Genomic DNA, 13433 nt, shown 5'->3' on the forward strand with positions numbered 1-13433 from the left:
GTCTCAGGTGTGAACGGGGAGGTGTGTTAAATTTGGTGTTATCGCTCTCACTCTCTCATACTGGTCACTGGAAGTTCAACATGGCACCTCATGGCAAAGAATGCTCTAAGGATCTGAAAAAAGGAATTGTTGCTCTACATAAAGATGGCCTAGGCTATAAGAAGATTGTCAAGACCCTGAAACTGAGTTGTAGCATGGTGGCCAAGACCATACAGCGGTTTAACAGGACAGGTTCCACTCAGAATAGGCCTCGCCATGGTCGACCAAAGAAGTTGAGTACATGTGCTCAGCGTTCTATCCAGAGGTTGTCTTTTGGAAAATAGACATACGAGTGCTGCCAGCATTGCTGCAGAGGTTGAAGGGGGGGGGGGGGGGGGGTCAGTCTGTCAGTGCTCAGACCATACGCCGCACACTGCATCAAATTGGTCTGCATGTCGTCCCAGAAGGAAGCCTCTTCTAAAGATGATGCACAAGAAAGCCTACAGACAGTTTGCTGAAGACAAGCAGACTAAGGACATGGATTACTGGAACCATGTACTGTGGTCTGATGAGACCAAGATAAACTTATTGTTTGGTGTCAAGCGTGTGTAGTGGCAACCAGGTGAGGAGTACAAAGACAAGTGTGTCTTACCTACAGTCAAGCATGGTGGTGGGAGTGTCATGGTCTGAGGCTGGATGAGTGCTACCGGCACTGGGGAGCTACAGTTCATTGAGGGAACCATGAATGCCAACATGTACTGTGACATACTGAAGCAGAGCATGATCCCCCTCCTTTCGGAGACTGGGCCGCAGGGAAGTATTCCAACATAACAACCCCAAACACACCTCCAAGATGACCACTGAGTAAAGAAGCTGAGGGTCAGGTGATGGACTGGCCAAGCATGTCTCCAGACCTAAACACTATTGAGCATCTGTGGGGCATCCTCAAACGGAAGATGGAGGAGCGCAAGGTCTCTAACATCCACCAGCTTAGTGATGTCATCATGGAGGGGTGAAAGTGGACTCCAGTGGCAACCTGTGAAGCTCTGGTGAACTCCATACACTAGAGGGTTAAGGCAGTGCTGGAAAATAATGGTGGCCACACATAATATTGACATTTTGGGCCCAATTTGGACATTGTCACTTAGGGGTGTACTCACTTTTGATGCCAGCAGTTTAGACATTAATGGCTGTGTGTTGAGTTATTTTGAGGGGACAGCAAATTTACACTGTTATACAAGCTGTACACTCACTACTTTACATTGTAGCAAAGTGTCATTTCTTCAGTGTTGTCACATGAAAAGATATAATAAAATATTTACAAAAATGTGAGGGGTGTACTCACTTTTGTCAGATACTGTGTGTATGTGTGTGTGTATGTGTATATGTATATGTGTATATGTGTGTGTGTGTATATATATATATATATATATATATATATATATATATATATATATATATATATATATATATATATATATAGGTTTACTGGGATTATCGCTGAGGATATCCATAACCCCAGTCCTTTTTTTTTTTTTTTTTTTTTTACAGCCTGTAGCTGACTTTGTCAGGAAAGCGATTAGAACGGCTCATGAGCTGCTGGAGTACATTCAGAAGCAGCGAAAGGGGATGCCCCCCCCCTCCAGCCGCTCGCCGGTGTTTCCCGGTCTTGCGATCCTAGGGTGCTGTCGGCTTGCCACACAGGCGATCAAAGAGTAGATCTGGCTTGATCACCTCTATGGTATTGGACGACTGAAGCTACGTCATTACGTCACTTGCGGTTCAGGCTAGAAGTTAACAAGTTATATTTTATTTTTTTTTTAATCTTTTGTTTTTAAAGGTAAAGGAAAGATTTGAGGTCTTTTTGACCTGTGATCTCTCTGTAAAGAGGACCTGTCATCCCTTATTTCTATTGCATTCCTTGTAATAGGAAAAAAATGTATTAAAAAAAAAAAAAAAATGGACAGTATAAAAATAAATTAGAAAAAGAAAAAAATTTTTTTAAAGCGCCCCCATCTTTCCATGTTAGCGCACACTTATGTAAATGGTATTTGCACCATGCATGTGAGATATCACTGCGCATGATGGAGCCGGAGCAATGATTCTAGCGCTAGACCTCCTCTGTAACTCTAAACGGGTAACCCGTAAAGGCATTCAAGGCGTCGCCTATAGAGATTTTTAAGTAACGTTGTTTGTTGCCATTCCACAAGCGTGCGCAATTTTAAAGTGTGACATGTTGGGTATCTATTTACTCGGCCTAGCATCGTATTTTACAAACCAAATGGGGTAAATGTGTGTTTTTTTTTTTTTTAACTTCGTTAAATTCAAGTGTATTTAAAAAAAAAAAATTGCATTTGCAAAACCTGCGCAAATTCCGTGTGACTTAAAGTGGAGTTCCACCCAAATTTTTTTTTTTCATAAAAATACCCCTAGAACAGTCAGGGCTAGTGCATTTAAGCAACAATAGCCTCTGAACTGTCCCGTTTAGGGTACCTGTAAGAAGAAATACTTACCTTGTAAATTTTTTGTCCAGCGCTGCCATCTGCAGTGTGGGCAGCTGAAGCCGCAGTGCCCCTCTTCCTGGATTTCGGAGTCCAAGAATTCCATGCCTCGTCACTTCCGGTGCAGGCACGTCATCCCACAGCCGGATTCCTTGTCATTGCGCATGCCCAGAAGCTGTTCTCGTACCTGCATCGTAAGAGACGAGGGACACCGGTGCAGGCGCATGGACTCCTGGGATTGTTGGCACTCCTCTCCCAGGAGTCAATGCAAAGCAGGAAATGATGCCGGCGGCCGCATAAGGAGGAAGTGGCAGGAAGGCAAGTTAATTTTCATTAAAAATAAGGTAAGTGAAACAAAAATAAAATTAAAAAATGATCCAATTTGTTTTTAGAATGTTTTAATATTATTTATGGTGTAAAGTTCAAAATTAGGGTGGAACTCCGCTTTAAAAAAAAAAAAAATGGTGATCGCCATCTTATTCTTTAGGGTCTCTGCTAAAAAAAAAAAAAAGTCTTTGTAATGTTTGGGGATTACAAGTAGTTTTCTAGCAAAAAAATATGGATTTAAACGTGTAAACAAAAAGTGCCAGAAAATGCTTGGTCTTCAAGTGGTTAAAACTGCAGCTTTTATATGTATATAGCAAACCATTTACCTGTCGGACATGGAGATTTAGAGCTCATTCCAGGCATTCCTAGTCTGAGAACATTGTGTCGCCTTCATTAAATGCTTGCCTTTGGGGTCTGGAGACTGCATGTGTGAAGACTAATATCTGCCAATTTCTATTAGGGTATGGGCAGAGTTACATCTCTGACTATAAAGACGCTATTGTCAAAACAGTGACTTGGTGTTTTTTTTTTTTTTTTTTTTGCGAGTGACTGACTGCTTAAAATACGATTTTTAAAGGGGATTTGCACGCAAAGGCATGCAAATGGCAAAACGTCTAGTAACCAGGATTGCCTGGTGTCTCCCTGCAGCAGATCTTTCTCCATTAGTGATTTATTATGCCCTACTCTGCACTGTCTGTGTGAAGGCGGCCATATTGGTAAAGGCAGGATTTGGTCTTCTCTCATGTCAGAGCCGTTAGCATGGAAAACAGTGAGAGGAGGCACAGTAGAGACCTCCCCATATCTGTCCAAATCTCCAATAAACTATTAAAGGCTGCAGTGCCTTAGATCTGGTTGTAAAGTCAGGAAGGTTTTTTTATTTTAATGCATTCTATGAATTAAGATAAAAAGCCTTCTGTGTGTGCAGCAGCCTCCCCAATACTTACCTGAGCCCATCTAGATCCAGCGGCTGCCTGGGACTCCCCTCCTCGTTGGCTGAGACAGCAGTGTGGCGCTATTTGCTCCTGCTGCTGTCAGTTAGCCAATCAGGAGAGAAAGGGGGTGGGGCCGGGCCACAGGGAGCTGTGACTGGGCTTGGGTGCCCCCATAGCAAGCTGCTGGCTATGGGGGCCCTCAATAGGAGGGGGGGGGCAGGAGAGCCGAAGAGGGACCTGAGAAGAGGAGGATCTGGGCTGCTCTGGGCAAATTCACTGCAACAGAGGAGTTAGAGCCCATTAACATTAGCGCGACTTGTTAGCCTGACAAGTCACGGTATGTCGCGGTCCATTGAGTAGTACAGGACCCGTTCTAATAGGAGGGACACAAGTCACTCCGACTTGGGTCCTGTACTACTTTGGGGCGACCTCAGAGCGACTTGCATAGACTTCCATTATGTGAAGTCACAGGTCGCCCCCAAAGACGTATCGCCTCAATGTGAATGGGCTCTAAAGTATAACATGTTTATTATTTTTAACTAAAGAAAAACAAGACTTTTACAATCACTTTTAGGCCCCTTTTACACTTTGTGAAACTTGTCCTGCGATTTGGGACTGCAAAATCGCAAGAAAAGTCATTCTCTTATTTCCAAAGAGTTACCATTCATATCTGTGCGACTTGAAGTCGCACTGACTTCAAAGTATTCCCTGCACTACGTTGGCCCGATTTTAATGCGTTTTGAGGTCCAAAGACATAGGCATAGCTTAAAGCCCAGTCACAATCGCATCAAAATCGCGTGCCTTTTAAGTCGCACAAGTGTGAAAGGGTTCTTAGCTATGGGGCATGGAGCATATTCACATACCAGAAAACACCCAGCTGTTGTTCAGGTAGATTTTTCTACTGCTTGGGTCCCGTTAACATTACTAGATGCTCCCATTTAACATGACCCCTTCATTTTTGGAGTTCATTTCCACTTTAGGATTCCAGCCTCTCAAGGCCTTTACTTTTCTTTTGTGTATATGTCTGTCTGTATTTATATTTTGATTGATCTAGAGCTATGGATTGCCTAACAACTTAAAGGGTAACTTTAGTCTAAGGGCCTGATAAAGGATGTGATTCTGCTGGCAACATATCTGCAGCAGCAGCATCACCACAAAGGAGAGGCTTCCATATACCCTAATGGTGTCCTGTAACGCTGGAGAAAGCCCCTGCAGTGAGGAAGCCATTCCATAGCAACAGGTAAGTGTGGTCTGATAGCAATCGTGTGCTGGCGAGATGTCGTTCGTGTCAGGATTGCTTGTGTGGCATGAACTTTAGATTTGCAAAGATGCTTTCTTAATGTAAATGATCTTAAAGCGGTATTAAACCAAAAATGTAATACATTGCAGCTTACCAATTATTAGATGTGTAGTGGCTGCATAGGTTTTCTTTTCTTTGGCTTCCCTCCTCCTTCTGTTTTCACTAGTGATGCACCGAAATTTCGGTTTCTGAAAAACATTGGCCAAAAATAGGGTTTTCAGCGGTGTGCCAAAAGGAAAAAAAAAAAAGGCGCTTATAATGGCTGCCTGAAAACGCTGATTTTGCTGTGCTTACGGTGTGTTTTTCATAGGTCATGCGACTTAAAAGGGGCACATTTGATGTGCCATTGCTGCATTTTCAATGCATTTCAATAGGGAGCTAAATTTTTGGGGCGTTTTTTCTTTTTTATATATATATATTTTTTTTTTTTTCTCTTACATCCTCTGACAGATGCAGCCTCTTCCAAGTTTCATCACTATTGGATAATGGCGCCCTCTGCAGGAGCAGGCAGGCTAGGTAGTGAAACTTCATTAAAAATGCTTTTACTAGACACACCTTTAGGGGCCAGATATTACCCTCAGACACAGAGCTTACTAATCAGTTTCTTGCTGCCTAGCTCAGGAGTAGGACCTAGGATACCCTGCTGGGACTCCGGTCTCAGTTTTTGTTTTTTTCTTTGAAAAGGCACGTTACCGTTCTGTTGGTTGCGTCTTTTCCCACCCCTCATACCTGCACTGCTTTGGGACATCCCAATAGTGATGAAACTTGGAAGAGGCTACGTCTGTCAGAGGACGTAAGAGAAAATAGAATTTTTGTTAGAACTTACCTTAAAATTATTTTCTCCGAGTCCTCTGACAGACGCAGCCCCCGCCCCTCTATTTTGGGGTTGTTTGTCTTCCTGTACTGCTTGCTACGAAACTGATTAATTAGTAAGCTCCAAGTGTCTGATGGTAATGTCTAGAGGGACAGCACCTAAGGTGTGTCTAGTAAAAGCTTTTTAAATGAATTTTCACTACCCTCCTGCAGAGGGCGCCATTACCCAATACCCAATAGTGATGAAACTTGGAAACTTGGAAGAGGCTGCATCTGTCAGAGGACTCATCTGTTAGAGAGAATAATTTTATGGTAAGTTCTTACAAAAATTCTATTTTTATGTTATATATATATATATATATATATATATATATATATATATCTCGTAACTATCCATTTATTTTTCAGGTGACCAAAAGCAAGCGGATGGCCCAAAATCGACTATGTTGATTTTGTGGCCGGAACTCCGCTTTAAGCATCTTTTCTGCCCAGACTCTGTTGCTCCTGGACACACTGGCAGTGGGGTTTTTTTTTTCTGTCACTAAATACAGCTAAAAGCCTATGTGTGGACACATCAGCTAATATGGAGGGGGGTTTAGAAGCAGGAAAAAAAATGCCTGATGACCCTAGGGACAGCCGTAAAAATATACGGCATGCATGCGGATAGATAGATAGATAGATATATATATATATATATATATATATATATATATATATATATATATACACCTTACAGCAAACAGTTTTTTTTTTTTCCATTTGACATGAATGAATAAAAGCGGATCATTGTAATCACACCTGCCAGTGGTAGGTGGTTTATGTCATCCATGTAAACTGATACATTCTGCTGGAGAGCCTCCTGCTGGAAAGAAACACACACTTGCTGGCTGGATCACCATGTGAAAATAGAAGAAAGAGCCTAAAAAAGGTAACAAATGCAGCCATCACATCTAGTAATTGGTAAGCGGCACTGTCCAGTCATTGGCTGGGGAGGAATAAAACCTGTTCACTGCAGCAGAATAAAATCCGGTTTCCTGCCTTACCAGACAGGGCTGTGCTGTGTAAATCCCAGGATTCGATGATCAGAAGTATGGTTTCTATATATGTATTTCATCTGTGCATTTAGCTGTTTGCCTGGAGTTTAGCTTAAAGCCAACTGTATGGCCTCCTAATAGAGCAATGTTTCTGTTATTAATATGTCATCCAAGTAAATGTGTAGAGTTTTTGTTTTAGATTCATGATACTGATTACCGGTATCTTTTTTTTTTTTTTTACCCAAATTCTCCCACTCTCTCTCTACAACATAAACACTAATCATTCTGTATTCACTAATGAGATTCTTTGACATAACACCGAAAGTGTGTCTAAGGCTGGCCATACATTATACAAATTTCTTGTAGATTTACCAAAATCGTATAACATGAGGTCAAACCTAAACACTTTCTGTTTGTATGCAATCAGGCAGGCCCTTGCACTACATAGTTATGTTAAGTTAAAAGTAAATTGTATAATGTATGGCCAGCCTTAGACACAGGGTGGGGCTGAAATGCCACCTTTTTCGCTGTACCCTGGCCTCTGTGAATATTTGACCAGTTGAGTATGTTGAATACCGAATATCTCCACTACATGCATACTCCCTGTACTATTGTAGAGCTGACTTCAGTAGAAGTCCCCGTGTCCCAAGCTCACCCGTACCTTGTTGGACCCTGTGACCTGCATGCTGACTGCTAGGCCGGGTTCACATATGTGCATCCTTGGTTTCCAGCATGGGGGGTCCGGTGCGTTTCTGATCACTGGTTCAGGTGCAATTCGGGGCCAAATTTTTGCCTGAATTTGTACCCAAACCAGACCCAAAAACGCACAGGAACCTTTTGGAAACCGCACCGTGGCTGCCATGGACATGTGTGAACCGGCTCCATTGAGAGCTGGTCACACTCAGTGGAAACCACATCTTATTCGCACAGATGTGAACCCAGCCTTTAGAATAAAAAATACATTTCTTGAAGTCTGTTAGAAGCAGTGAACCCGGAAGAGTTTAGCTCTGAGCATTTGCAAGTTCAGAGCTGTCAGATCTGGGCTGATGCAGCTGGGAAAACAATTGATTGAGCATTGTCTGTACTCATTGGGGTAACTGATCATCCACTGACTGTCTGTAGTGTCAGTAGGTAAGATCGGTTTTAATTAGAGAGAGCCATTGCCACCCTATAAGGCCCATTTCACACGGGTGATCCGATCCACCTGTTTTTCAGGTGGACCTGATTGGATGCTCCATGCATCCCTATGGGGCAGCGGATGTCAGCGGTAACATGTTCGCTGACACCCGCTGCTGATCCTGTCTGTGAAATCCGGATGGATGGGGACCCTATTTTCCATCTGGCGGATCGGATGAGAACTGACAGGCGGTCCATTCCCGTCCGATCTCCCCATAGATGACAGCGGGGATCTGACAGCTCTGTCTCTGCACACATAGCGGAGATGGAGCTGTCATCCGCCTGCTCAGCGGGGATCAGTGGATCGATCCCCCGCTGAGCAGAACGGACTCCGTCGAGCTCACCGCCTGTGTGAAAGAGGCCTAACTGGGTAAATCATTGCAATCCCTGCTAGACCACCTTCATTATTTATTTTTATTTATTGGGTTTTGTTGAGTTTGCCGGCTTATTGGGGCCCACATCCCAGAGATTGTGGAAAAATATAAATTTGCACAAGAATTTACAAATGTCAGCTGCTCACATTCAGCACACTGGGACTATTTCAGTGGGATTTCGCTGATAGACACTACTGTGGTGGATGGGCACATATTACTTATTGACGTGTTTATTTTAAAAAGCAATTCATTATTATTTTTATTTTATTTTTTATTAATCAGTTAATAGATTTTTAGCTCTGTATGTTTAGATTAAAAATTAAAAAAAAAAAAGACCTGATTTGATATCTTTTTAGTTAAATAGAAAATGTGGAAAGACTTCAAAGAATCTGGAGACTAAATACAAATATGGGAAAACGAAGTGCAAAATCTATAAGAAATACTTCGAAGATAGGTATAGAAATTGGTAATGGGGGAATAAGGTAGGGGTATATATAAAAATGTTATAAGTTTGGTAAAATATTTAGATTTCTTTTTTTTTTACATTGATTGTATTGTGAAAAATTGATTAAAATAATAGAAAATATAGTAAAAAAGAAAAAAAAAAGGAATGGAAGTGAATAACCTAGCAAGTGCTATGTTAGACTTCTCCAGGAAGCTGTTGGAAATAAACTCTGGGTTACTCGACATAAACTGTCCACCCTAGTGTTCGGTACTGGTAACCCGATTTTTTTTCGGGGGGGGGGGGGTGGAGGGGATATTGTGTTTAGAAGACAGGCTCGTTATGACAGTTTAGTCACCTTTGATGAGCAATTTCGAGGTACCCTAGGACTCCCTGCAGGGGAGTTACAGAAGTCTGGCCCAGTTGGACGTCGTAGGCTCCTACTATACAGCTTGGCAGCCCCTAATATATTTTTAAAGTGCTCCTAAACCCACAACAGTACAATCAGCCTGTATATGCAGTAAAGCATGCTTGTTATACTCACTGTGGAACCTAAGGGGTTAATCTTCCGCATTGTGTAAAAAGGCTGTTTGATCCTGTCTTTATTCCACCCCCTTTTCCACTATCCCCAATCAATCTGCTAAAAGCTTTTAGGAGGCATGCTCAGTTAAGTTTAGTCTGTTGTGGTTTTTTTTTGGGGATGGTGCATGTGATCAGCACAGGTCCAATCAGCACTGTCCAGACAGAGGGTCAGGGTTTCTGCAGGACAGTCAGAGCAGAATGAAAACTCCTCCTTCAAGCTTTAACCAGTGCTCGGCTGGACACTGATAAAAGTCACAAGACTGCTATATACTGGTGATGAGAAAAGGTATTTAGCAGTTTATATTTACTAAAATAATTGCATTTCCATGTTCTGTGTACTGTGAGAGACCAGATAAAGCGAATGCAGGCTCCCGGGGAGACCAGATATAGTGAATGCAGGCTCCAGGGGAGACCAGATATAAGGAATGCAGGCTCCTGGGGAGACCAGATATAGGGAATGCAGGCTCCTGGGGAGACCAGATATAGTGAGTGCAGGCTCCTGGGGAGACCAGATATAGTGAGTGCAGGCTCCTGGGGAGACCAGATATAGTGAATGCAGGATCCTGGGGAGAGCAGATATAGTGAATGCAGGATCCTGGGGAGACCAGATATAGTGAATGCAGCCTCCTGGGGAGACCAGATATAGTGAATGCAGGCTGCTGGAAAGACCAGATATAGTGAGTGCAGGCTCCTGGGGAGACCAGATATAGTGAATGCAGGCTCCTGGGGAAACCAGATATAGTGAGTGCAGGCTCCTGGGGAGACCAGATATAGTGAATGCAGGCTCCTGGGGAGACCAGATATAGTGAATGCAGGCTCCTGGGGAGACCAGATATAGTGAGTGCAGGCGCCTGGGGAGACCAGATATAGTGAGTTCAGGTTCCAGGGGAGACCAGATATAGTGAGTTCAGGCTCCTGGGGAGACCAGATATAGTGAGTGCAGGCTCCTGGGGAGACCAGATATAGTGAGTGCAGGCTCCTGGGGAGACCAGATATAGTGAGTGCAGGCTCCTGGGGAGACCAGATATAGTGAATGCAGGCTCATGGGGAGACCAGATATAGTGAATGCAGGCTCCTGGGTTTAGTAACACTTTAAGGCATATTGGAGGGCACATGTCATGCATAGTCTCTGAGCCTGACTACAGCCCCAAGGTTCTTGATGGACCAGGCTGACTTCTAAGCCCAAGGATGGTCAGAACACTTTCACACTGCTAAATAAGGATTTCACTATTGTGTTGGTATGGGGACAGAGCTGCTAATTTCTAGACACCCACTGTTTTTACCTATAATGCAAAAAGAAATTGGAAGCCTCTTTAACATTCAAGGCCCATTCACACCACGGTGCTATGTTAGAACAAATTACTGGTTCTCTGCAGTGCTATTCATTGTGGTTGGGATTACAATACATGGTGACACACTAAGTTGCACTACTGTAGAGAAATGAGCTGCGGGAGTGATTTTTGGCTCATTGTGCCAGATCATGCATGTCATTGGGCTGCCTTTAAATTAGAATTCCAGCCTAAACCTAACTAGTCCCTAAAAATATCCCCTCCCCCCTCCTAACCTATGTTGGCTAACCTGTATAGGAAAGATGTGTACATACAGTAAACCCCCCTCCATCGCGGGGGTTACGTTCCGGACCCACCCGCAAAATAGAAAAACCCTATTAAAATACACTGTAGGCATGTTTTTTTTTTTTACTGTCCCTGTACTTTTAAAAGCATTTTAAGGTCTCTAAACACACTTTTAAAACAATAGAAACTCATTTAAACACATAAAAGATACTGAGAGACAGAGCAAGAGCTATGGAAAAACACAAAAATATTTAATTTTCAATGATTTATATAGAAAAATAACATTACAGAAAAAAACCGCAATATACCGGGACCGCGATGGAGCGGGGTTTTACTGTACTTACCTATTTCGCCTGATATCACCTGATCCCCTATGTCCGTTAGCGGCGGTTGCTGGGAAAAGGAAAAAGCAATAGGCTCCCATGTCCCAGCCATTGTTGGCGCTCACTGCTTTCCCCTGCAGCTGCAACCGGGATCACATGACTGGACCGGAGTGGGATGAAAGTATACACATTATTTTATTTTTTACATAAGTTAGTCAGCATAGGTGTTGGGAGTGGGACAAGGGACTTTTTAAAACTAGTTTGGTTTTAGCTACATAAAACACACCACCCGCACATGAGTGTGGTGGTGTAACGCCAGTACTTGTTGCACTTCGGATTCACGACTGAAGATCTATAAACGCACAGCACCTTGCTGCCCTCTCCAGACTAGGGATGTCCCAGATGGAACTGAAAAAACAAGAAAACTAAGGACACCAGCCTAGCGCATTATCTCTAAAAAAAATAATAATTGAGAAGTGTAAAGCCCCGTACACACGAGAAGAAATTCGGCCGGGAAATTTCGTCTGACGTCCCATCTGCCGATTTTCGGTTTGTTAGTATGGTGCTTCCGACAACCGACTCCGACTTTTCGGCCGAAAAAATCCTGGTGTGCAGGGTATATAATTTTTGTCGTCCGTCAACACGTCCGATTTTCGTCTCATTAGTGCCGATTTCGACGGGGAAAAATCTTATGAGCAAGACTGGGCATGCTCAGAGATAAAAGAACACATAGAAAGCAATCCAACACTTAACGTCACTTCTGAAGTAGAATTCTGTTGTGCAGGAAAATTTGTGTGCAGTCTAGGCACATTCCAACCAACGGACACCACTCTGGACAAAAGACGGACGACCGGTCGGCGGAAGTTCGTTGCGTGTGTACGAGGCTTAAGGCTGGGTTCACACTGGGGCGGCTTCAAAGTCGCCCGACTTTGAGGCCGTGTTTTGGTTTAAGGTTTTAGGCTGGAGTTCTACTTTAACCCAATGCAACGTCCTAACCTGGCCTAAATAGCCAACCCTGTATGAATGGGCCCACTCTTTTTGGTTGGACCCTAAGTTTATTATATTGTTGTTGGATTTTTATAAAACTTAAATAAATTCCAGTTCCGTTTTTTTTATGTGCTTGTAAAGTGTTTCACAACTACATTGGTAGAGCATAAGTCTGAACAAGTAATGGAATAAACTGCATTTTGTTTCCCAACCTCGCAGATTGTTTACAGGTTTATTTGTTAGATTTTGTATGTGGTTATCTGAAGACTTCTTAGTGGTCAGGCCACAGTCCCCTATAGGAGTTGCCTGATTTTGTACTACTGTGTAGAGTGCTATGTCAGCACAGCGCCCCCTGCAGTCCTTTGCTCAGGGTGTCGGTACTGTGACTTGTCATGTGTCAATCCATATTCAGAGAAGGTGACGTTTACAACCACAATGTGATAACCCCATGAACCCGTCTGTTCCACTGTGTTCAGCTTTTTTTTTTCAACATTGTCATAGCTTCCAAGTCACCTTATTTTCCATTTAACCCCCTTCCTTTACACTAACGATGCCATTCATTGTATCTTTATATGTGAAGGAAGTGCTCTGTACATTTCTCCATGTTTTGACCTCATGGTATTTCAAGTAACCATGCTTCCATGTTCACATCAACTTTTTTTTTTTTTTTTTTTTTTTAATTTTATGCACAGCACTTGCTCTGAAATTTGGGGACTGAGTACACCAAATACCATAGATCAGTGGGATACCACAGCCCTTTACAGCTTCTCTGAACAAACCAGGTGAATATTCTGCCAATTTATTGCATAGAGCTCGGGGCGGGAGGGAGTGATTGGGTCTAGAGAGTGGGGGGGGCAGGGTATGCAGTGACTTTCTGTGTACTTGCAGGATGCTTAATCTGAAACAATTGGACCTGTATCAAAAAGTATACATTATAGTTACCTTTCATTTACTTTTTTTTTTTTTTTTCCCTTTATTTTTTTTTTTTCCTTTTCTTCTTTTTTTATTATTTTTTTCTCTTTTATTTATTTATTTTTTTTTTTTTACTAGCTGATGTTTTGACCAATGAAATATCTAATGGCACTTTTC

The 13433-nt window shown here is 42.7% G+C and overlaps 1 protein-coding gene across 2 annotated transcripts in view; it reads left to right on the forward strand.

Annotated features, from left to right (window-relative positions):
• Positions 1–13433, forward strand: part of SMAD2 (SMAD family member 2) — a 152424-nt gene that overhangs the window by 87128 nt on the left and 51863 nt on the right. Inside the window, exon 3 of one of the 2 annotated variants that reach the window (XM_082254630.1) lies at positions 13037–13126. The exons of the other annotated variant lie outside the window; for it this stretch is intronic. Coding sequence (XP_082110756.1) covers positions 13037–13126 — 90 coding nt within the window. The remainder of the gene's footprint in view (positions 1–13036; positions 13127–13433) is intronic. 2 annotated transcript variants of the gene reach the window in all.

This window comes from Pelophylax lessonae, assembly GCF_965119305.1.
Source record: "Pelophylax lessonae genome assembly, chromosome: 1".
Taxonomy (NCBI): Eukaryota; Metazoa; Chordata; class Amphibia; order Anura; family Ranidae; genus Pelophylax; species Pelophylax lessonae.